At 41.5% G+C, this 26,978-nt stretch overlaps 1 protein-coding gene across 2 annotated transcripts in view; it reads left to right on the plus strand.

Moving 5' to 3' along the window:
- The window catches only part of MXRA7 (matrix remodeling associated 7), a 29,987-nt gene extending 26,336 nt beyond the window's left edge, over window positions 1–3,651 (plus strand). For both annotated transcript variants that reach the window (XM_075177757.1, XM_075177758.1), the window contains one exon: window positions 2,864–3,651. In XM_075177757.1, coding sequence (XP_075033858.1) covers window positions 2,864–2,978 — 115 coding nt within the window. In that variant the 3' untranslated portion in view covers window positions 2,979–3,651. The remainder of the gene's footprint in view (window positions 1–2,863) is intronic.
- The last annotated feature ends 23,327 nt before the right edge of the window (window positions 3,652–26,978 follow it).

Here is a 26,978-nt window from a genome sequence, read left to right on the forward strand (position 1 = left end):
CCACCTAGTAATGCCAGGAAGCCCCATTTTTTCCAATGACCAATTTCTCCTGAATGAGAAATTCCACATGAAACTAGTCATTTCCCTCTTTTCTTTTGTCTCTCTACAGAACTGAAGATAAGAAGTTATCCTTACACTCCAGCTAAAGCGATTTAATGAAAAGATCATATCTGCCCACCCAAACAATGAAAAAATCTGAATCGCTTTCATAGGAGAACATCAACCAGTTATTTTTCGAATAAAAAAAAAAAGAAGATCTATTATTGAAATGATATAACTGTGAGGAAGATGGGATCACTAAACACAATGCATGATCTTATGCTGTCCTGTACTGTACCAGGACCGGGGCTGCAGGAGTCATACATTGTGAACGGTTTAATCACTCTTTCTGTTAACACAGTATTATGGTCTAGCACTCGATAGAGAAAGGTCAGCTAGGCCTAAATGGTTGTACAAGACCCTCTGGCATGCATTATTCATATACCGGGGATTAGATGGAATCCCTGCATTTAAAAAAAAAAAAAAAAAAAGCTTTGACGGGATTTATCCTTCAGTGCAATATCCGGTCCTAAAACTATGCAAATAACGCCTTATGTCGACATATACATTGTAGCTTAGTGCTTAAACATATTCTCTAAATGGCATGATATGCAGAGCACATTACAATGGCCGACTCTTTCAGTCTCATTGACTCTGGAGCCTAGTGTGGAGAGATGTCACTATTTCTGCTGCGATGCAATAGAATTGCCTAGCTGGGATATATAAAGTTTTAGGTAGCAAATTCTTGTGCGGATTATAAGTCCTACAATGCCTTGATCATCTGCTCTCTCTTGCATCCTCAGCACTGTACACATCCTATACTTCTGTTATACAATCATTCACACTACTCTATGCAGCGATTATTCTGTATAACGCTGAATGACTTTACTGCAAAGTTTGTTACTCTAGCTACCTTCATGAATACCTGATATAACTGAATTTTATAATGGATGCAACATATATAGCAAGGTACATTAAAAGAACTGGTGTTTCTGAAAACTATTCCACCAGTAGCTAAAGAAAAGGTGGCATTGCCCAAAGTAACCAATCAGACATTACTTTTATTTACTGAACTGTACTACAAAAGTGACAGCTTTAATGTGATTGGCTGCTATGGGACACTCCACTTTTTCTGCACAATCACCTTTGGATAATGTCCCCCTTTGAAACATATTGGGCCTGAGTCATTAAGGCAAAAAAGGAATAAATGTTCTCTGGGACAATAAAATATTGGGGTAATCCGAGCAATCTATCCAATTGCAGCCCTTCAAATCACAGTGCACAATCCCCTCAATGTGCCTATAAAACATATACTCTAAACAAAATTGTGAAAAGAAATGGCGCTATTGATAAACAATCCAGATACTGATATAAATGGAATTAAATGTCCATATATTCTCAGTCTTTGATAAATTTCATATCCTTGGTGTGTTCACTCCTCTTTATCCAGTGCGATCCTCTGTATTCACTCATCAGATGAACCTGTCTTTGCCATGTAATTATAAAGGAATAGCACTATCCTTTTAAACCCATGTGAGAATATAATTATGAGAAGATCTCGTGAAAAAGAAGTATTCCTAAAACCCCTTAAGGGTCTGCACTTACTAGAACAAATAGTAATTACAGCGGAAAAAACAAAAACGGCATCATTCTCCTTATATGCCCTTGTGATCAGAAAATATAATACAAACACCTCGTGTAGAGAACTAAACAACTCTTTCTTTACCCCTTAAGGGTGTGCACTCACTAGAGCCAAATGATAATCAACTTGCCCGTTATAAAAGTAGGGATAAAAAACAATGCTCCATAGTGTAAAATCCTCAGACAATTTATTATAAACACATACAACGAGGTTTTAGGAATACTTCTTTTTCACGAGGTGTTCTCATAATTATATTCTCACATGGATTTAAAAGGATAGTGCTATTCCTTTATAATTACATGGCAAAGACAGGTTCATCTGATGAGTGAATACAGAGGATCGCACTGGATAAAGAGGAGTGAACACACCAAGGATATGAAATTTATCAAAGACTGAGAATATATGGACATTTAATTCCATTTATATCAGTATCTGGATTGTTTATCAATAGCGCCATTTCTTTTCACAATTTTGTTCTCTGGGACAAACCATGTTACAATGTAAGGGGTGCAACTTAGTTTATTATTTTGCACATAAGTTAAATACTGGCTGTTTTTTCATCTAAAACACAAATACTTAATAGCTTTCTTATTACACTGAAATTTAAAGTTGATCTAGGACATGCCCTACCCCAACTATAAATCTGTCCCTACATTTTAAATTTACCTCCCCCTCCAATACATCATGGTTTTACCCAGGTGCAAATGTTACTCCTTTTTTATGCTTTGCTCTCCTTAATGACTCAGGCCCGGAGTGTGTCCTGCATGATAGTATACGTGATACCTACACACAGTGGAAGCTGAACCAAAATTCACGAGAAGGCCTCCAATGTTCCGCAAACTAGTGACATCATAGAGCATTAGGCCTCTGTGATGTCACTAGCTTTTAGTGGATTGGTAGGCTGCATATTTGGCTGCACTGTGTTTGGAGGGTGGGTACACTTTAAAAGTACTATTCACCCAACAGCTTGCCAGTTGCATAATCTCATTAACTACCCCATGCCCGCGCCTGTGTGATTGATAGAATCTGGGAAATAAGGGCTTACCAGCTTTTTACAGATTAAGAGGTGACTGTTTTCCAGTCCACCAAAGTTAGATTGCAAGCTCTGCAGGGTCTGCTGGGATTCTTTCCTATATGTAGTTTCCAATTCAAGGAAGATATATTGTGTGTTCTCCTTGCCAGGGTACAGAGGGAACAGCTGGGTGCCATCTTTAAGATGATGGAGAGTAACCGTGAGACCTTTGGGAAGATGTCGGAAGGAGACTTGAAGGAGCAGCTGAAACTATACAACATGTAGCGCCCCCTGTTGTTGGAGGCAAACCATAATGTACGCAGGCTGGTTGTAGAAGAAGGTGCTGTGAGGGAAAGTTTTGACACTTGATGATGTTTAAATTTTGGGAACGCCTGAAAATACTATCCCAGATTCTACATAGTATTTCATGTAATTGTGACCCCTCTAGAGAATCAAGACATTGGACGCATAGTGCAATACTTTGGCCAGCCCACTCTGCTGACGTCATAACCGGTACTTCACAGGGAGATTACAATGTCACAGGGATACATGCATAAAAAAATTCAAGTTATATCCACTGAAAACCCTAATAAAAGCTCTAAACTAAAAAATGAAAACGGTGTTTCACTGTCCCAAGCCATAGTCCTTATCTTCTTGTGTTTTATATCACTGCTACTCTGTAATTAAAATGATTTTTATGTATATACTCTGAAACTATATAAATATTATCTAGGGTTTTTGCTAGCACAGCTTTATACCTATGCTGATAGAAGCACTGAAACTTGGTATAGTAGCTGTACATTACACATACACTCTGATTTTGGGATAATACATGACCTAAGTGTAGTAGATGATAGTCCCTATTATGGGACTAAGATTTTCAAGGCTGTGCAGACAGCACAGAGGTATCTTCTTTAACGTTTCTTATAATTTCTAATAAAATGTTTTGCAAGCCTTATTCGTGTTTTTGTATTGATTTATTTTGCATGGTTGTATTGAACTCTTAAGTTGCTCATTCGATTTTCACTGACCTGCTCTTTCCCCATAGCAAACAACAGGGAGCTACATGTCAAACCATACTACTTCATTTCTGTAGTGCTCCACTGACTTTTCAGGTACAGCCTATGGGATTGTGACCATGTGGACCAATACGAGTCTCTACAGAACAAGACTGGGGGCTAGATTTATTAAGCTGCGGGTTTGAAAAAGTGGAGATGTTGCCTATAGCAACCAATCAGATTCTAGCTGTCATTTTGTAGAAGGTACTAAATAAATGAAAGCTAGAATCTGATTGGTTGCTATAGACAACACCCCCACTTTTTCAAACCCGCAGCTTAGTAAATCTAGCCCTGGGCCTTTAAATCATGTGCATGATTAATAGGAGTTTCCATGGGACATCCAGGCATTTCCAGTGACTTTCATCTGGCCATCTTAAGGATTTGACACACAAAAAATTCCCTCAGCACACTGCTATAGCCAGCAAAAGACCTGCCATTTCTACTGTAGATAAAAATGCAAAAGTCTTAGTTGCGAACATTTGCAGATGTATGTTAAAGCCACCCGCCACTCCACGGCACTTTTGCTAATAGAGTGGTCCCAACTCTAAACAGTGGCCATATATTTGGGCCATACATATGTGTTTTTAAATTGAGAGCTAACTTACCAAAGAGCTACCCCAGAAGCCTCCAAACAGCAATTCAACGCCAGTACTCTCCCTCAGCTACTGACACCAACATGCCTCTCAGACAAATACAGAAGTGGAAGTTGCTCAGTCAATTTATAGGCTCATAGCAGGTGCTTGAAAGGGTGGGGTTATCCTAAAAGCAACAGGCACACAAAAAATTCCCCCAGCACACTGTTATAGCCAGCAAAAGACCTGCCATTTCTACTGTAGATAAAAATGCAAAAGTCTTAGTTGCATGGAGATCTTATCAAAGTACTTATCCATAAGCTCTTACGGGGAGCCGAAAAGTAAGGGGCACTTAGAGAATGGAACTTTAATAATATCACTAAAAAGGCTAGTAACATTGTCCTAAAACCGGGCTATCTTTGGACAAGACCACCAGATGTGGATGAAGGATCCTCTCCATTCACAACCCCTCCAGCATTGGTCAGAGGCAGCATTATAGAGTCTCCTTAATCTAGGGGGAACCAGTTTCCACCTTTAGTAGACTTTGTAGGAATTATCTTTTATAAGGATTCAGAGATGCTTTTCCTTATTAGTAGACCATGTATCATCATCTGGTGGGTTCCCCAAGTCAGCATTCCAGTTGATCTCATGTTTCGGGATGGCAGCCTGTTTAGAAATGATGCCCTTCGAGAATGGGTTACACATACATAAGGACTCGACCGTGGTCAGGGGCCTATATATATATATATATATATATATATATATATATATATATATATATATATATATATCAGACTTAGGAAGTGAATTAACAAAGAGTTTCACTTGCAAATATACAAAGGGGCTAACAATCAGAGCTGATTTTTTCCTGTAATGTGTCCAGAGGTGTGCAGTGATCATATTCCAAAATATCCCAAACCATCGTGTTACCAAGCAAAGTTAGAGAACAGGTCACACGTTGCCTAGGAGGGAAATCAGGTTTATCTCATAAGGGTGTAATAGAGGAGTGGAGGGAGGTATTTCTAAAGTGGGATTTGCAGTGGTCCCACATATAACACGTGAAAGCAGTGATGGTGATACAGCACAGGGACATTTCTGAATAGGACACCGACTGCTGACACCAATGAGTGGATTTTACACGCAGCGGCTTCCAGATTTATCCATCTCGGGGCATATTTGTCTGCAGACCAAGCCACAGCTTCAGGGAGATGATAAAAACAGATATCTGCTAAACCCGTTACGCCATTGAAGATAGCGCTATGTAAGTTGATGAAGCTTTTATGTGGGGATTTATTCTCCACCCCATTTTGGACCAAAATGAGCATGGGTATGTTGACAGGGAGGGTTTGGAAGAGGTAGAGTAGGTAGGGCAGTAGATTCATTTCAAGTACCCCTATCCTACCATGCCATGAAATAATTCATTTCTGCCACATGAACTTTTCCAGCTTTATTGATTTGAAAATTCTAGGAAAATCATCTATGTACAGAGATTCATATGGGGAGAGGATATTTATCTTGAGATATTTAATTGTGTTTCCAGGAGATCGATAACCAGTGTGTATATCAGAGTTGACAAGGGCACCTCTGTCTGGTGCCATTCGTAATAGTGAAGGACTTTGATAAGACACTGGCTAAAGGAGATGAGTACAAAGTTCAAATCCCTTGGTGGAAGTTGCCCCCAAACCCGGACTGCTTAAGGGTCTGCATCATTAAGGACCAACCAATGTGATGAAATGCCTTCTCTTCATTGAGAGAGGCCGGAGTTTGCTTTAAGTTGATGGAGTGAATACATCTAATGACCCTCCTAGTTTTATCACGGACCTACCTCCCGGGGATGAAGCCCAGCTGGTCATAATGAATTAATTTTGCCAGGACATGTTCAAGCATTCCATGAGAACTTTTGCGTTAATCTTAATGTTGGTGTTCAGCAACGAGATGTGCCAGTAATGGGCACGATTACATATATCTTTGCCCTTCTTTGGGATCACTACTGTTATAGTTTCGACGGCCTCCCTTAAGAAAGAGCCACCCTTTAATATGCTATTGAACACCCACACCTCAAGTGCCCTAGAAGTTTTGGCAGGTTGCTTTGGGATAGGAAGTTCAGGATCACTTCTACAGTAGAGGGGAGGAACTTATGGTTTGTGTGATATTATAGCGTTCACAGTAAGACTGGATGAACTCCTCTGTGATTTGGTTAGGATCATGTATAGCTCTACCAGAGTTGGATTTAATTGTGAGAGCATTGCTTTGTGAGAGCTTTGACCTCAGTCTGGACGCCAACATCCAGTCTGCTTTATCTCCTTTCTCATGAAATGTCAGCTTAAGCCATTTAAGTAAATGATCACGTTTGGTGGGAACGGAGTAGAATTTAACTCTTATCTGTAGGTCATGGATCTTGCAAGCAAAATGGTGTTTATTTGGTCAATATTAGTCCTTTCAACAGAGATCAGACTTCATTCTGTGGTACTGATGGTGACATCTGAAGTAAAGGATGGTATACACTGTACAAGGGACTATACTGCCCTTTATGTACAGTTTTCTACAAATATGGTGATAAGTGGTAATCAAGCCCAATGCATGTGACAGCATGGGCTTACTCTGACACCCAGGCACCACAAAGTCTGGCCTGGGAAATGTAATTTTTAAATCTACCACCCAAAATACTTCCTGCATACCTGTCACAGCAAGCAACGCATTTTCTAAAATTGGATTCAAACACATTTTAAAGCAGTCTGTGGTTTCCCAAATGACCTGCTGCTTCACTATTGAAATAATTTCCCTATCTCTCTAATTTCACAGAAACACAAGATGCAAAGGACGATGACCTCCTGCTGACAAAGGTAACACTGTCCTCAGAACAACTTCTTAAGTACATGGGATTTCCTATGTTCTAAAGGTCACACAAACATGGGGTCTCAAAGAATACGCTTACTAAATATACAATAATATACCGAGCACACAGTGCCAATAAAAGATATACATGGAAACAATATTTTGTTCACTCCTTTTGGATGCTGCAGCTCCGGACTTTTAATATACGGTCACCACAGGGCCATTAAACATTTATACTAATCATCTATACTATTACACATATTTATATAGTTTTACACATGGCATACACTGATGCATCAGTTTGCATAATAGAGTCCACATCTTAGTTTGGCACAATCTGCACTGGAGCTTGCACCAGGGCCTCTTTCAATAACTGCCACTAATCTGCCCTAATTGTCAGACCAGCCCACCGAATTCTCACTTACACCAGCCCTACATGTTCTAGATGCGTTTCTTAGGTCTTACAGACATAAATATGGGGCAGGCATCAGACACGGTCACATTTTCCAACCCTGGTATTCTATGCAAAATCACATTGCCTTGCCTTGCTTGGGGACCAATACAGTGAAGGATAATTGTCAGGGTTCCCAAGGTAAGACCATGGAGAGAAAGTAGGTGAACAAAGTGGTTTTATTAGAGACACAGGTAATACAGGTTCAGGTTGCAATAACTGGTAAGGCAGTAATATAACCACAGATCTTAACATTGGAATAAGCAATACTGTAAAGCAATGGTGAGAAGCAGCAGTCTGCAGATTGCAGGGTTGGATAACTCTGGAAAGGTGGTGAGATGAGTAGCCTGCGGATTGCTGGGCTGGTTATATCTAGAAAGGTGGTGAGACGAGTAGCCTGCGGGTTGCAGGGTTGGACACATCTGGAAAGGTGGTGAGACGAGTAGCCTGCAGGTTGCAGGATTGGATACATCTGGAAAGGTAATGAGATGAGTAGCCTGCGGATTGCATGGCTGGATATCTCTAGAAAGGTGGTGAGACGAGTAGCTTGCGGATTGCAGGGCTGGATATCTCTAGAAAGGTGGTGAGACGAGTAGCCTATGGGTTGCAGGGTTGGATACATCTGGAAAGGTGGTGAGGCGAGTAGCCTATGGGTTGCAGGGTTGGATACATCTGGAAAGGTGGTGAGACGAGTAGCCTGCGGGTTACAGGGTTGGATACCTCTGGAAAGATGGTGAGATGAGTAGCCTGCTGGTTACAGGGTTGGATACCTCTGGAAAGGTGGTGAGACGAGTAGCCTGTGGGTTACAGGGTTGGATACATCTGGAAAGGTAGTGAGACGAGTAGCCTGCGGGTTGCAGGGTTGGATACACCTGGAAAGGTGGTGAGATGAGTAGCCTGCAGATTGCAGGGCTGGATATCTCTAGAAAGGTGGTGAGACGAGTAGCCTATGGGATGCAGGGTTGGATACATCTGGAAAGGTGGTGAGACGAGTAGCCTGCGGGTTACAGGGTTGGATACCTCTAGAAAGGTGGTGAGACGAGTGGCCTGGTAATGCTGAAATACTTGAGAGCAGACAGCAGGTAAAGGTGGAAGTAAGCTGAACAGGTTACACTGAGAAGCAGTGAGCTGCAGAAAGCAAAAGCACGGAGATCCACAGAGGTGTATAACTCAGGAACAGGGTAGATGAAGCTGTGTCTGCGGCACTGGAATGAACAGCAAAAACACCAAGACAGGTACACAGGAAAGTATAACCAGGAACAGGAGTTAAAGGAAAATGCTTCCTATCAGGTTGAGTGACCTGATGATCTAGCCCAGACTGCTGGGTGAGGCTGTCTTCTAAGGAGTAGCTGCAGGTGTAAATCATCCTGAGAAAATGAGCTTAGTTCAGCAGGAAGGGAAACAGTTCAAACACCACAATGGCCCCTTTGGTGGCATGGTGGTACTGCAGGCTATATATATATCCAGAAGGTCCAACATAGCTCCTGGCAAACAGGAGCTGCAGGAGGCAGATTGTGACAATAATCATAGTCTACGCAATGACTGGACCACATCTAGTTCGAGCATCTCTTGTACCTCCATGCATATGTTCTTCTTTGCTTCTGGTGAGACCCCGTATGAGGATTTACTAAGTGGCCTATGCGCACCAGATTGCACATGGTGCATTATCAAGCAACTATGGCCAGGTTTCCGACTGATATAAGCATCAGAAGACCGCAGCACTGACTCAAGCGGCTCCCAGTTGTTCACCACTACACACTTCCTCTACACCACCTTCACTTTCAACCAGTTCGATCATGAACTGCGTTCCTTGTTCAGTTAGGATCTCACTAGGGAATGCTACTCTGCTACACATTCCTAGCAGTGCATCCACTAACTTTTCCATAGTGATAGCGGACAGAGCTACTGTCTCAAGATACCGTGTGGTGTAATCCATCACAGTGAGAATGTATCTCTGCCCTGATCTACTAGACAAAAGCAGGGGACCTGAATACTAAATAGTCGCATTGACTTTAGGGGAGAACGTTCACTGGAGTGCCCAATACACTGACACATATCACAAGGCTTATTGAAGATCTGGACATCATCTGACATTCCAGGCCAGACAAAGTTCTGTGTTCGGTCACTCCCCTGGTGTCCTACTACAGGAATTTCGTGGGTAACATTAGTTGTAAGCAAAAGCTTTGTGGATATCAGTTGAATTTGTTCCTTGCCCTGCCTATACCCTTCTAAATTCCTGGCTACCTTGTACATCAAATGTTTCCACCAGGTCACACCTCCAAATTCCAAACTTGAAAAGCGACTGCCAACTTGGCGCCTCATGCCTTCCATATATGTATCAGAGAGCTGAGCTTCCCTGAATTCCTTCTGTGGGACATTCTAGAGGGGGTTCTACCTTGGGGCTACTAGGATCATTCAGTATGGGGTCAGTCATAGTGAATTTGTGGTGATCGTCACTAATTACCATTGGAACTGGCATCCTACTAGGATTAGGAGCAGCACTGGAGAACCCCATAGAATCAGATTGACTGGAAAAAACAGCCTCTGCGCTGCTAGTGAACATTGCCTCTCTATAGGAAAATAGCTGACTGGGTCCTGAGGTTCTAACAACTCGAACATTTTCCTGTGGGCTAGATTATTCTGCTGTTTCTGATGTCTGTTGTCTAGCGGCTTGGATCTGTTTCTCTAGGCTGAGAGATACATGCTCAACTCCTGAAGTCTGTAGTCTGTGAGCTCTACTGTGCGTGATGAGGTTAACATATTCTGTCCTCATCCCTTAGCAAAGTTCATTTCCCAGGACCACAGGAAAAGGAATGGCCCTTTAAGCACATAGGGGAAAATTTATCAAAATGCCCCCAACCACTGCAATAAGTCTGCTTTTGTTTTTTATTAATTCACCACTGATCGCAAAGGTAAAAATGAAGATTGCTTTTTGCCAGAATATAACAAAGAACTTTTGACAAGGCAGCTAAGCCATTCACAGATTCCCTTACAAAACTACAATACTGACCCAGTGTGGTAAGATATCACTTCCTGCTTTGCTGGGAAAGGCTTTCCAAAGTTTGAAATTCATCAAATTTATTTTGACAATGGAAAAAAATATATTTGCAGACATGTATGTATTTAAAAAATTCTTTAATCAAAGTATAAAGCTTTTTTTTTACATTTTTTATTCTGTTATCGCCATCCAGAGAAGGTGAATTGCGGCAGAACAAGTACAAGCATGAGAGACTTAAAGGTCAGTTGATTACTTTCCACAAACTGTAACTTACATTTGTCCACTGGATCTAATCTAGATTGACAGCAATATTTTATATCAGGATTTGCGGTCATGGATGCAAATGCTCAAAGAACTAGAGAAGACATTTGGGTACCAGCATGGAGTAAGTCCAGTTCTGCAACTGGCTCGAACACAGGAGAGGCCTGGCAAATTTTAGCCCAGAGGAGCAAGGTTCGACTCAGCAAAAGGGTCACCTTAACAACATTATGGGTCCCCGGGCAAAGCAGTGCATCGGGGCCCCTATATATATATATATATTAGAGATGGTCACTGACCCCCGTGTTTTGGTTTTGGATTCGGTTTTGGATCTGGATTACCGTCGTGTTTTGGTTTTGGTTTTGGTTTTGCAAAACCTCCATTGCGTGTTTTGGTTTTGGTTTTGGTTTTGTTTGGTTTTGTTTTGCTATTTTTTGGGAAAATCCATGTTTTTGGGCCTAAATTAACCCAATTTAGTGCTCCAACTGTTTTAGAGACAAGTAATCTAATTGTTGAGGTAATAAATCATCCCAAAAAACAGTTTAATTCTTCGTTGGTAGGCCTATTCTACACACAAAACAGATTGTCTTCCTCTCCATCTATGCATATTGGCAATGCAGCCATCGTCTTTGAATGTATATTACACCCTACACTTATAGTTAAATATGTAAAGAAATGGAAAAAGCCAGTTTGGTTTCTGTCTCTCAAGGCCCCCCTCCACTTGTATAAAATACCAAAAAATTCAGCCATTATAGACTGTACAATATTAATTGACATGGAGAAAGCCAGTTTGGTTTCTGTCTCTCAAGGCCCCCCTCCACTTGTATAAAATACCCAAAAATTCAGCCATTATAGACTGTACAATATTAATTGACATGGAGAAAGCCAGTTTGGTTTCTGTCTCTCTAGGCCCCCCTCCACTTGTATAAAATACTAAAAAATTCAGCCATTATAGACTGTACAATATTAATTGACATGGAGAAAGCCAGTTTGGTTTCTGTCTCTCTAGGCCCCCCTCCACTTGTATAAAATACTAAAAAATTCAGCCATTATAGACTGTACAATATTAATTGACATGGAGAAAGCCAGTTTGGTTTCTGTCTCTCTAGGCCCCCCTCCACTTGTATAAAATACTAAAAAATTCAGCCATTATAGACTGTACAATATTAATTGACATGGAGAAAGCCAGTTTGGTTTCTGTCTCTCTAGGCCCCCCTCCACTTGTATAAAATACTAAAAAATTCAGCCATTATAGACTGTACAATATTAATTGACATGGAGAAAGCCAGTTTGGTTTCTGTCTCTCTAGGCCCCCCTCCACTTGTATAAAATACTAAAAAATTCAGCCATTATAGACTGTACAATATTATGAAAAATGGACAAAGCCAGTTTAGGGTCACTCTGTCTATGACACCCTACCCTTAAGGATAAATTGCCCTAACAGCAGCCTTTCAAGATGGTATGTGATATGGAAATGCCACAAGTCCCTTTCCTCTTTGGGGGTAGATTGCACCCTACACTTACATAGAAAGTTTTAAAAAGATGTTATCGGCATCATCTTCAGCTTCATCCTCACCCTCATCAGTGTTATCGTCATCATCACAGACTATCAATTCATCGCCGCTTGAATCCGCCATTAGAGAACAGTCAGTGCTTGCATGTCTTGGATGGTGAAGGCCTTCCTCGTGGAAGATGTAGTTCATTTTTATAAACATCATTTTCTCCACATTTTTGGGAAGTAACCTTCTACGGCGATCACTGACTAAGTTCCCTGCTGTGCTGAACACTCGTTCAGAGTACACACTGGAGGGTGGGCAGCTTAGGTATTGCAAAGCAAGTTTGTACATGGGTTTCCAAATAGCTTGCTTTTCTTCCCAGTAAGGAAAGGGACTGTCTGACATTTCCATATCAACTACCTCTTGAAAGTAATCCTCCACCATCCTTTGCATGTTTATACTCATATTGGATGGACTTATGGGCAAAGTGACACTTTTTTTTGAAAAATCCTTCAAACCAGCCCAGATGTTAAATTGTTCTCGTCTGCCCCCTGTGTCTTCCCTGCTTCTTTTTTGGAAATTTAATTTTTTACGAGCAACAGCTTGAGAAAGTGAAGGAGGACACGTCGTCAAGCCGAGGCCCAGTTCAGCGGCCAACTTGCTGAGCAATAGCTCCTTGCAAAAGTTCACATCTCGCTCATTTACAAGTAAAGACTCAATGTAGGTTTTAAACCTTGGATCAAGCACAGTGGCCAAAACGTACTGATCCGAGTTCAAGATCTTAATAACTCGAGGATCATTGTGAAGCGAATTAAGTACTTGATCGACAAGGCCAACATACTTTGCTGAATTGCTTGCTTTCAGCTCCTCCTTCATTTTCTCAAGCTGCTTTTCCAATAGTCTAATTAAAGGAATGACTTGGCTCAAACTAGCAGAGTCTGCACTGACCTCACATGTCACAACTTCAAATGGTTTCAGCACCTTGCACAGCACTGAAAGGATTCCCCACTGTGCAAGAGTGAAATACATCCCCCCTCCTTTCCCAATGTCATGACTTGTGCAATATGCTTGGATGGCTTTGCGCTGTTCCTCCATCCTCTGAAGCATGTACAGGGTGGAATTCCACCGAGTTACCACCTCTTGCTTAAGTTGGTGGCAGGGCAAGTTAAACTGCTCTTGGAGCTGCTGTAATCTCCTACATGCTGTGGCTGAATGCCTGAAATGGCCTGAAATTTTACGGGCCACCGAAAGCATCTCCTGCACCTCACGGTTGTTTCGTAGGAAGCTCTGCACCACCAAGTTGATGGTGTGAGCAAAACAGGGAATATGTTGGAAATCACCCAGCTGTAATGCTCGCACTATATTGTTGGCGTTATCTGAAATGACATACCCTGGGGAGAGTCCGAGTGGTATAAGCCATGCATCAATCACATCTCTCAGTTTGCGTAACAAATTGTCAGCCGTATGCCTGTTAGTGAAGCCGGTGATACAAAGAGTGGCCTGCCTGTGACAAATGTTACGTAGTGGTGTACATGCTGCTGCTGTTCCTGCTGGTGAAGGTGAATGACCAACCCAGTGGGCTGTCACAGTCATATAGTCTTTGGTTTGGCCACTTCCACTTGTCCACATATCTGTGGTTAAGTGAACAGTGGGCAGAATGGCATTTTTCAGCGCAATCTCTACATTTTTACACACTTTTTGGTATAGTTGTGGAATAGCTTTACGGGAGAAATGGTGTCGCGATGGAATTCTGTAACGCGGACACAAAACCTCAATTAACTGTGAAAAACCAGCTGCGTTTATGGTGGAGATTGGACGCAGATCTAACACTAACATTGCAGCCATGGCGTCTGTGATTCGCTTGGCGACTGGGTGACTGCTGTCATATTTGCTTCCCCTCGCAAAGGATTGTTTCACAGTTAATTGCTGAAATGTAGGACTGCTCATTTTATTCACCTGCCTCTGGGATGACGATTCACCCCCAGCAGCAGCAACAGCAGCAGCAGGACTAACGCTTTCTTCAGAGGAATCAATAATAGTGCCGGAGTCATCCAGCCTTAAGTGGGATGCCGGGCTAACTCCGAGCGCTACTGAGGATATTGATGAGGATGGTGTGGTGGGTGTATTTTGTGGCCGTCGGTATGTCGGTGAGCGGAGGGTCTTAGCTGATGAGGGAGTGCTTGTATTCTTTTGGGAAGAACTTTCAGCTTTTCCCAACACTTTGCCATGAACTCTCGTTAAATGGCGTAACATAGACGAGGTTCCAAGATGGTTAAGGTCCCTCCCTCGACTGACTGTGGCTTCACATACACTACAAATGGCTATACAATTGTTGTCTGGATTTGGGTAGAAATAATTCCACACATAAGAAGTGGATTTTTTTGTTTTATGCCCAGGCATGACAATGGCCTTTTTCTTGTCACGTGCCAGAACTGCTGCCACTGGTGCAGGACTTACACAAACAACCTCATCCTCATCAACATCCTCATTAGCGCCCTCGTCGCCTACACAAATCTCCCCCTCATCCTCTTCTAATTCCAAAGTGGCATCCTCAATTTGGGTATCACCGGCTACACTCGGGCTATTAAGGCACACATCAGCAGAATGCTCACGATTAGACATCCCACTGTTGGATGGACTCTCCACAGGGATTGTTGTCATTTGTGAATCAGAGCAAATATTCTCCTGTAATGCCTCACTGGTATCTTGCAGCTCAGCTTTGACGCGTAACAGTAGTTGTGCACCAATTGTAGGCTGGGTAACTTTTTGGGATCTGCCACTAATAGCCAAAGGTGAAGGCCTCATTCTCTCTTTGCCACTGCGTGTGTAGAATGGCATGCTTGCAATTTTTTTTTTATCGTCACTTAACTTTTGCTCAGTTACACTTCGTTTTCGCTTCAATACAGTAAATTTTTTTTTGGTTTTTGTTTTTTGCACTAATTTGAAAACACTCTGTTGTTTGACATCGCCTTGGCCAGATGACGTACTGGGAACACTAACATCAGGACTGGTGACAGAACCTGGTTGCTCATTTAGATCATATGTGGACTGCTTTGAATCCATTGCGTAGATACTGCTGACAGATATGACTTTTGACAGCCAGAAATATTAATGCACAATTAGGGAGGACACCCCAAAAACACAGAGGAGTGCTAAAATTTATTGAGTAGATACTGCTGACAGATATGACTTTTGACAGCCAGAAATATTAATGCACAATTAGAGAGGACACCCCAAAAACACTGAGGAGTGCTTAAAATTATTGAGTAGATACTGCTGACAGATATGACTTTTGACAGCCAGAAATATTAATGCACAATTAGAGAGGACACCCCAAAAACACTGAGGAGTGCTAACATTTATTGAGTAGATACTGCTGACAGATATGACTTTTGACAGCCAGAAATATTAATGCACAATTAGGGAGGACACCCCAAAAACACAGAGGAGTGCTAAAATTTATTGAGTAGATACTGCTGACAGATATGACTTTTGACAGCCAGAAATATTAATGCACAATTAGAGAGGACACCCCAAAAACACTGAGGAGTGCTTAAAATTATTGAGTAGATACTGCTGACAGATATGACTTTTGACAGCCAGAAATATTAATGCACAATTAGGGAGGACACCCCAAAAACACAGAGGAGTGCTAAAATTTATTGAGTAGATACTGCTGACAGATATGACTTTTGACAGCCAGAAATATTAATGCACAATTAGAGAGGACACCCCAAAAACACTGAGGAGTGCTTAAAATTATTGAGTAGATACTGCTGACAGATATGACTTTTGACAGCCAGAAATATTAATGCACAATTAGAGAGGACACCCCAAAAACACTGAGGAGTGCTTAAAATTATTGAGTAGATACTGCTGACAGATATGACTTTTGACAGCCAGAAATATTAATGCACAATTAGAGAGGACACCCCAAAAACACTGAGGAGTGCTAACATTTATTGAGTAGATACTGCTGACAGATATGACTTTTGACAGCCAGAAATATTAATGCACAATTATGGGGGACAACCCAAAAGCGCTGGGGAGTGCCAAATATGAAGAAAAAATAATAAACCTCTATCCTCCTCTCTGCACTAGCGATTTTGGTTAGAGCAATTGCAAGAACAATATTGTATTCTTTCTCTGTCCCTGCTCTAATTAGCCTATGACTACACCCTGCTCTCTCCCTCTGTCAAATGGCGATGGATTGCTGTGGAGGCGTGTATTTATAAAGTTGAAGTATCGCGAGAACCGAGTCCCGAGATCCGACGACGTCACAATGACGTTCGGCCTCGATTTGGATTCGGAATTGGCGGGAGAGTACCGAGCTGCTCAGCTCGGTACTCGGATACCCAAAGTTCGGGTGGGTTCGGTTCTCGGAGAACCGGACCCGCCCATCTCTAATATATATATATATATATATATATATATAGGGGCCCCCTTAAGTCCGATCCCCTTCTCCTCTTTTTTCCTCGCTGAGTCTCTCTGTTCTGTGCTCCTCCGTACTGTGCTCGCAGTGACATCACGCCCGACATTCACTGCAAGCACATCACGGAAGAGGGGACCAAGGAGGGAGCCACCTGACCACCTGATCTGAATGGTCAGATGACCGCAAAAAGTAAGTTGGTTTTTTGTTACACAGCAGTCCTGTCTTGCTGTCTTGGTCCCCCTTTCCCGCTGGGCCCCCGGGCACCTGCCCATCGCGCCCAGTCAGCCCGGGGGGGCAGATGACCTCCTGCCCTCCAGCCCAGCCTGCCCCTGTTCGAACTGCAGTTTTAATTAGGCTAAACAGGTTCACACAGAAGAGAGGACATCCCTATATGTACACATGCATCTTGGAAATATAAATACAACTCTTTCAATAACATTTAATGACCCATGCTCAGAGCAAATAATGTACAAAGTCACACATTACAAAATAGTAATACACGCAAGAGTATATATTTGTGTTGTGTCTTTACTGTTTACAGAGGAATTATTCCAACGTCACTCGTTTTAGTAAGTGTGGGAGGTGATGGGTGAATTAGTATCTGAGATTGTAAGCTTTCCTTTTCTGCAGAGAGCAATTAATGCTATTTAAGACGGAGCTTTTTTTGTATACAATATATATATATATAAATACTAGTAGGGGCGGATTGGGAACTTGAAAGTGGACCTTGAAAAAATTCTTGAAGTGGCCTCATGTGGGCGGGATCAAATCCGCTGTAGGTGAGGCCAGCACAAATGGGATTTAGATCTACTGGAATTTAGTTGCAGTAACATGTAAGAAACCCTAGATGTGATGATTTAAGACACAGCGGGTCATTTATAAAGCAATGCAGGGCAAAATCTGCCAGTCCTATGTTATACAAACACAGAAATGCTTTTGCATGATCTGCGACTGGTTTATGCCTCTGTGCTCCAACCTGTGTGGCAAGTTTGGCAAGTTACATCATAGCTATCTCTAATGGCTAACAGTTGAATACCTGTATATGTCATCATAATCATTTATTTATATGGTGCTACAGATTCTGTAGCACCTGATAAAGACATACATCATACTTACCTACTTTCTGTATTCTGATTCCGAGAGATGGGCGTGACTGGAGGGCGGGAGGGGGCGGGGCGGGGCAGGGCAAGACAAATCGCGTCATTTTAGCCCCCCCCCGCGGCAAAAATGATGTTTTGTCGCCGGGGCGGGGCCAAAATGTCGCAATTCTGGCTGAATCGTGTCATTTAGCGGTGGCTGCAGCGGGATGCGGGAGATTTGCCAACTCTCCCGGGAGCCCGGAAGATTGACCCGAATTTCGGGAGTCTTCTGGAGTTGGCAAGTATGACATACATTAGAACAGTAAGCATTGTTGGTACAGATAAGCAGAATAACAAGTACACTTAACAACAAATTACATGTCAAACAGACATTAACCTCTAATCACAGAGCATGCTGACCAGACTCATGTTTTATGGGCAGCACAGTGGCCTAGTGGTTAGCACTTCTGCCTCACAGCACTGGGGTCATGAGTTCAATTCCCGACCATGGACTTATCTGTGTGGAGTTTGTATGTTCTCCCTGTGTTTGCGTGGGTTTCCTCCGGGTGCTCCGGTTTCCTCCCACACTCCAAAGACATACTGTTAATTGGCTGCTATCAAAATTGACCCTAGTCTCTCCCTCTGAGTGTGTGTCTATATTAGAGAATTCAGACTGTTCGCTCCAATGGGGCAGGGACTGATGTGAATGAGTTCTCTGTACAGTGCTGCGGAATTAGTGGCGCTATATAAATAAATGATGATGATGATGATATTTTGGGGAACAAACTGTTCAAGTTAGTATGGCTGACCTGTCCTTGCTTAGTTGCCCACTAACACATCCTTCCAATATTCCATTCATAGAAACATATCTGACCTTGATGATAAGTTTAATTACCATGAAACATGCTGGCACAATCATATTTGATCAGTCTGCCAGAGCAGCATATGGGCACCTCAACGCACTGTTGCATCTTCCCCTGATGTCATGAGATGCAAACTACCAGTCTCTCTCGCTCTCTTTTTTCAAAAATTTCATTGGAAAGCAGGCAGGATTGGTATTGTCAGCACAATATGCAGCCAATGGGTTAAATGCAAGAACCACTAAAGTATCACAAGAGCTGGATTAAGGCTCTGGAGGCCCGGGGCACTTTTAAGATAGGGGAGCCCCTATGATGTAATATGGTTAGAATTTTAGACACATTTTAGACAAATACATAGACAATACAGCTTTGCCTTCACGAGCAGTACAGTGTGAAACGGGACATACCTACAAACTGTCCTTGCAGTCGGAACAAATCCTGACTGGGGTGTCCCATATTCCCCAGTGTTTTACACTAATTTTTCTGGCTGTCAAAAAAAGGCATATTTGTCAGCAGTATCTATCTAATACAATTTTTTGCACTACTAGTGCTTTGGGTGTCCCATATTCCCCAGTGTTTTACATAAATTTTTCTGGCTGTCAAAAAAAATCATATTTGTCAGCAGTATCTATCTAATACAATTTTTTTGCACTACAAGTGCTTTGGGGTGTCCCATATTCCCCAGTGTGAAACACTAATTTTTCTGGCTGTCACAAAAAGTGATATTTATCAGCAGTATCTATACAATTTTTTGCACTACAAGTGGTTTGGGCTCATTAAAATGGATTCAAAGCAGTCCACATATGAGCAGAATCAGCAAGCAGGTTCTGGCACCTGTCCTGATCGTAGTGTTCCCAGTACGTCATCTGGTAAAGCCAATGTAAAAGTACATAGTCTTTTTAAATCAGGGAAAAAAACACACACCCAAAAACAATTTACCGTGTTGAAGCGAAAAAGAAGTGTAACTGAGGAAAAGTTAACTGCCAATAAAAAAAAAATTGCCAACATGCCATTCTACACACGCAGTGGCAAAGAAAGAATGAGGCCTTCGCCTTTCTCTATTAGTGGCAGATCAAAAAATGATACTGAGCTTTCTTCTTGTACGGTCACTCGTGACCAAGCAAGACCAAGTAATTTGGAGTCTAAAAGTGGTGCACAACTACTGTTATGCGTGAAAGCCGAGCTGCAAGAAAACAGTAAGACATTAGAGGATAATGTATGCTCTGAATCAGAAATGACACCAATCCCTGTGGAGAGTCCATCCACCAGTGGTATGTCTAATTGTGAGCATTCTGTTAGTGTACCCATAAAGAAAGGCCCTTTCAGCAGTTCTGCTGATGTGTGCCTGAACAGCCCGAGTGTAGCCGGTGATACACAAATTGAGGATGCCACTTTGGAATTAGAAGAGGATGAGGGGGAGATTTGTGTAGGCGACGAGGGCGCTAATGATGATGTTGATGATTATGATGCAGACAGATACCAAATTGCCTTTCTCAATTTCTATTTATGTTCTAGATTATATAACGGCTGAATAGTTTTCTATTTTACTCCTAGTGGAGAGGGGATCTGATGCAGACAGATACCAAGCTGCCTTTGTCCATTTCAATTTATATTGTACAGTCTATAACGGCTGAATTTTTTGGTATTTTCTACAAGTGGAGGGGGGCCCAGAGAGACAGAAACCAAACTGCCTTTGTCCATTTCTTTAGATATTTAACTATAAGTGTAGGGTGTAATATACACCCAAAGACGATGGCTGCATTGCCAATATGCATAGATGGAGAGGAAAACAATCTGGTTTGTGTGTAGAATTAATGACGGCCTACCAGGAATTAAACTGTTTTTTTCATAACTATATAGCTTTACAATTACATTACTTATCCAAGAAAAAGGTGGAGCACTAAATTCGGTTATTTTATGCCTAAAAACATTGATTTTTAAACAAAATTGCAAAACAAAACCAAACAAAACTTAAACCAAAACACGCAAGGGCGGTTTGGCAAAACCAAAACCAAAACACGACGGTAATCCAGAACCAAAACCAAAACCAAAACCAAAACACGGGGGTCAGTGAGCATCTCTAATACATATACAAATATCATCCATAGCTCTATAATGCTGTGCAAAAATTATACAAGGATATTTCAAGTTGTACTCAGCACTGGGGAAAATCAAGTCCTCTGCGCCACGCCCCTCCGTCACTCTGATTGGCAAAGCCTCCTTTCTTCCAGATGATCGGACCTCTCAGCAGAAATTTTAAGGTATGAAGATTGCTGCTGGGGGGGGGGGGAGGATTACCCCGATCGCCCCCCTCTGGATCCGTCAGTACACTAGGGGGTAAATGTATGAAGCTCCGGGTTCTTCAACACCCGCGAGTTCGACGTCTTCAGCGCTTAAATTTAAAGCGACGCTGCCTTGTAAAGGGAAGTTAAAGCCGTGACTGGGACATAGCTATTCCGGGATGCACGTTATTTAAGGACCGACTGGGAAGAACTGTAGGAGGAGGAGCAATGTATGTGAAGTTTACCCTCACACACAAAATTGCTTTTCTAAATATCAATTTCACTGACTAACCCTTCCAAAATAGACACATACTGAAAAATATAGAAAATTACAATATAATAACATATAGCCTTTTCTTGGGGTGTGCAATTGCTGCTGAATCTCACACGCAAACACCCAGTTTTTTCAAAATAATTTCAGTTGTCACTGCCCCATACAAGATTATTTCCACTAGAAAAACTTTCAATTTGAAAAGAAAGAAATATGTTTGTTTTTTGGTTTCTGTTGCTAATAGTCTGACAGCAAAAGCACACTGTTTTTCTCCAAAAAATAAATATACTAGTTAGTTCAGAATGATATCTATCTAACTCAGTCTGTATATACTGTCTTGTACTATCTAATATATATAAGCCTAGCGGCGTGTGTTAGTGTGTGTGTGTGTGTAAAAAACTATTTTCTCAGAAAGGGCTCATCCAATTGACCTAAAATTTTATAATAGTGAAGTCAGTTAACTTCCATCATCCCCCCTTCCCCCGTGGAAGGGGTAGTAAAGGCTAAATTTACGAGTTGAGGGCAGTGATGTGAAAGTGCAGGTTATGAATACTGCCCTTCAAGGAAAACTGATTGAGCACAGCGATAAGGTGTTTAGCAGAAACGTTGTGTATCGAGAGGTTTTAGAACAGTAAGACGATGGAGAATAAGGATGTGGCGATGAAAATGAAGGATGAGGTGATGGAGAAGAATGATGAGGTGGTGACATTTGGACAAAACCACGTTAAAAAAGGGCGCTTGCGTCGGGAAGTAACGCTCTTCCCCTGAGCAGGCCTGGCCTAGCCCCAAATGCATGACAAGAACCTTTTTAACACCTTAAGTAGCTTGATTTGACTAGAATGCATGAGTATCATGCACGGGTTAACTTGTTATATATATGCAATGCAATGCATTAACAATAGCCATTAGCCACTAGTCTGTGTAAAGTGTATTTAAGATTGAAATGAAAAGCAAATGATCAGCAAACTATTGTAGCTGACTATTCTCTACATAACTGCTTTACAATAATGACAGGATCCTACTGCTTTCTATGTCCCTGTATCACCCTTAACACTATTTTATGAGCAGAGTACCGCAGCTAACCTTATCCCTACACGATGTCTGTTCTAAAATGGAACTTGAAAAAATGAGGGATCACTATATATACAAAAGATGGCGATCCAAAACTCTCAGAGTTTTGCAAAAAAAATTCAAGGAGATGACGTTTCACGTCGTTTTGAGATCCGAGTTTGGCGGGAGAAACCGAGCCACGACTCAGTTTCATTGGATCCCCAACGTCGGATTATCCAAACTGCTCATCTCTAATATATACACACACTACTATACAGACCCTGACTTTTTATTAACATATAATTCTGTTAGTTTGGAAGGGACTTTTTGTCAGGTTTAGAATCATCTACAGACTGTTATTGTATCCCCTGGTGCTAAAGTATAGCAGCTTTTTTTTTAATCTTAATACTGTTGTACCAATGATGTATAGTGTTGTTTAGTATTGGAGCTCTTACTATTCTGTGTCACCAGCATTTGATTTATTTTATTATGTGTATACAGTTTTAACGCTATTACATTAATATTTGTACAGTAGCATCCACAGATTTATGTTTATTTTTTCAGCTGACCCCTAAGCGCTGTTATTGTTACACTGTGTCTTTTTGATTTATTGGAAGTTTGCAGTCTCCCATAACAGCAACATGGGCAAAACTGACATACTCAGCCTCTGAAGAATAATGTCTCACAGAAATACATACTCACAATCATACCCAAACCTAAGAACTTCAAAACTGAGTTCACGGTTTAATCCTCAGGACAAACTTAGCACAATATGTGTCACATCAAAGAAGGGCTAAATGGATTACTACAGCAACTAGGAGTTACTAATTATCCCATGCATGATGATTGGTAAAAAAAGGTATTGATTTATATACATCTTAATGTTCAATGCAAATCCAAATCCCATGCCAACTTTATACAGCTACATGGTCAGTATAGTAGCCCCATTCCTGTGATATACGGTCCCATACCATCATATTGGCCCACATTTCACTATACAGCCTTACCATGCGACCACAGAATAATACCCCCAGAAAAAACTCACAATGCTTCCACTGTTAATAGTGGAAAGACTGAGACTAGCAAGTGTACTCTCAGGTAGTCATTTATGCAGAGCAAGGAAGCAGATCTGTTCCGCATTGGACCTATCATGCGCCAGGGCTCACAAAGATTTAGGGGTATATTTACTAAACGGCGGGTTTTAAAAAGTGGAGATGTTGCCTATAGCAACCAATCAGATTCTAGCTGTCATTTTGTAGAATGTAATACATAAATGAGAGCTTGAATCTGATTGGTTGCAATAGGCAACATCTCCACTTTTACAGACCCGCAGTTTAGTAAATATACCCCTAAGGGAGTAGAATGACCCAATATGCAGAGGAAGAGTAGTGTTCATAGGTAGAGTTGAGGAGTTGAGTTCAGTGAGGGCGTTCCCAGCGAAGTAAGGAGTAAGAGCACTGTGGAACAGTGCAATAACAACATTCCATTTTGCAGAGCGAGATTATTCTAATGAGATAGAAATTCTAATGAGATAGAATTTTCGGGGCATTCTTTGCCATGCACAGCCATTCTCACTTTGATAAGCTTTGCATTGCGCAGACAGGTAACGCCATCTCATTATGGCATTACCTGTCATTTCCTATGGGATTCTGCTGAAGCCTCTCTGGCTTTGCAGAATCCAAAACAGAGAAAGTGATGCACACAGCACTTTCCTCCTATCACCGTCAGTGCTAAGCTGATGGTAAAGAGGAACTAGTGTCAGAAGGGTCACTTCGCCGGGGCCCCCAGAGTAGGCTGACAGAGTGCATCTTAGCGGTGCAGTGATGCATATTTATCAGCACCGCATTTTATGATGCATAGACACCTTAATGAGCAAAAACAGTTTCCATGCATACTGAAAAACATAAGTAATTAAAAATGGACAATGAGACAACCTCCACACATCCTTAGATAGCCTGTATTGGTTCCAACTCTAACAAGAAGAGTGTGAGATCCCCTGTCAGTGGTCGGTGCATGGGTCAAAAGCACTGTGGCTCTACCTGCCCCCCCCCCCCCCAGCTGTAAGGGCTGGGGTAATTAACAAGAATGGTACCCCTGGAATAGCAACTTAGTCACCACAGAGGTCCCAGTATTATGAACAGGGGTCATTTTTGCTATGGGGATTTTTCATATTCTATTATAGTGAAAACCAAGCCAGGTTGTCTAGCTTTAGTGGAACTGGTTGAGAATTTAGGGAAGGGTTAAGTTGGTCAAGCTGTCCTCTTTTTAATTAGCTGTCCTTTTTGTAATTATTTTTTATCTTATACATTGCACTGCACACGGGTACTGCTTTGTACAAGTGGCAATTTTGTGTGTTACCCTACACGGCATACACCTGCAAATGTGCTTCTCCCCAAATGGGTTACATTAAAAGTACATTATCCTTGAAGCCACCACTGCCTCAGAGAGCCCCAAGAAGACATTCTGCCTGGACCACTGTGTGCTCTAAAAGGGGGACATTTAAAGAAGGTCACAGACACATCCCACAAACTGTGTCTTTGCAAAACTCATATACTGCTCTTGCAGGTCTGAAAATGTACAAATAATATAGGTAATACACAACATGAGGATGTGGAGGCTTCTACTAGCTATAGGGACAGGAAAATTAAATCTCCACAAATGGCTACACTTCTTTTGGGGGATTCCATTATAAGAGGCATACATCTGGGAAAAGCTACTGGAGTAGAGAAACAAGTAAGGTGCTTACCTGGAGCCACAGCTCCAAGGGATGAAGAGAGCATGTTAAAAATCCTGAAGGAAGCAAGAAAAAATTGGGAGATGGATGTCATTGTCCAACTAGAGACAAATGGCCTGGCTAATGCTAAAGTCATGGCCGTAAAAGATGAATTTAGAAAGTTCTAAAGCAAATAAAAACTTTTTTAGCAGTATTACCAGTATACAGGGTGAAGACAGAACTCATTGCATCAGAAACATCAATGTTTGGCTAGGAAAGGTGTGTGATGAGGAGAGATTTGGAATAATAGACCATAGTAATCTCAGATAATCTTAATAATTATCAGAGAGTTGTAGTAAATGGATTGGTGACATTGCAAATGGTATTGATGGGAAAGTGTGGCTTTTTGTAGATGACACAAAAATATGCAACTGGGTAGACACACCAGGAGAAACAAAACAAATGATCGATGATGTAGGTAAACTAGAGGAATGGTCAAAAGAATGGCAGCTACAGACAAAAATGCAAAATCATGCTCTTGGGTCTCAAAAACCCAAAGGCTTAATATATTATTAATGGCACTACAATAGAAACTATTGAGGAGAAGAGGGATCTAGGAGTCACTATTTCAGGTGATTTAAAGGCAGGTAAGCAATGTAACAAAGCAATGAGGAAGGTAAGTCAGATGCTTGGTTCCACAGGGAGAAGAATCAGTAGCAGAAATAAGTAATAATGCCACTGTATAGGTCATTGGTACGGTCACATCTAGAACACTGTTCAGTTCTGGAGGCCATATCTCCAGAAGGGTATAAATACATTAGAGACTGTACAATGAAGGGCAACTAAAATGGTGCATGGCCTACAGCACAAAAATTACTTGGAAAAGCTAAAAGTTCTGAACATATATAGTTTGGAGCAAAGAAGGGAAAGTGAAACTTGTGGGGAACTCAAATATATCAAGGGTTTTGACAAGGTACAGGAGGGAAACATTCTTCACAGGAAGAGAAGTATTAGAACACGGGGACATGCACTGAAACTGGGGGGGGAAGTAGGTTCAGAGGAAATGTGAGAAAAAACAACTTCACAGAAAAGGTAGTGGATATGTAGAGTGGCTCATCAGAGGTGGTAGATGCTAATTTAGTAGAACAATTTAAACATGCTTGGGATAGACATAAGGATATCCTTACAAAGAACTAAGGATGAAATAGGGGTTGAGGTTACCATAGGTTAAAAAATGGGCAGACTAGATGAGCCAAGTGGTTCTTATCTGTCATCAAAACCTGTTTCTATGTTACAGGACAAGATCCATTCTCTGCCAGCCTTTGGTGGAGAAGAGCATTTTTAGATGTACTCTGAGAAATGCAAGAAAAGCTTTACACACAAAAAAGTGAGATACAGTCCTGGGGGTAAATGTAACATTCTATGTATTCTGCAAGTCGCCAGAAATTGGCGACTTTGCAGTGAAAATTTAAAGTGGCGATGGCTTGTAAAGTCAAACTTGCAGTATTTTAAGTAGAGATGGTCACTGACCCCCGTGTTTTGGTTTTGGATTCGGTTTTGGATCTGGATTACCGTCGTGTTTTGGTTTTGGTTTTGGTTTTGCAAAACCGCCATTGCGGGTTTTGGTTTTGGTTTTGGTTTTGTTTTGCTATTTTGTTGGAAAATACATGTTTTTGTGCCTAAAATAACCCAATTTAGTGCTCCAACTGTTTTAGAGATAAGTAATCTAATTGTTGAGGTAATAAATCATCCAAAAAAACTGTTTAATTCTTCGTTGGTAGGCCTTCATTTATTCTACACACAAAACAGATTGTCTTTCTCTCCATCTATGCATATTGGCAATGCAGCCATTGTCTTTGGATGTATATTACACCGTACACTTATAGTTAAATATGTAAAGAAATGGAAAAAGACAGTTTGCTTTCTGTCT

The sequence above is a fragment of the Mixophyes fleayi genome, chromosome 6 (assembly GCF_038048845.1).
Source record: "Mixophyes fleayi isolate aMixFle1 chromosome 6, aMixFle1.hap1, whole genome shotgun sequence".
Lineage (NCBI taxonomy): Eukaryota > Metazoa > Chordata > Amphibia > Anura > Limnodynastidae > Mixophyes > Mixophyes fleayi.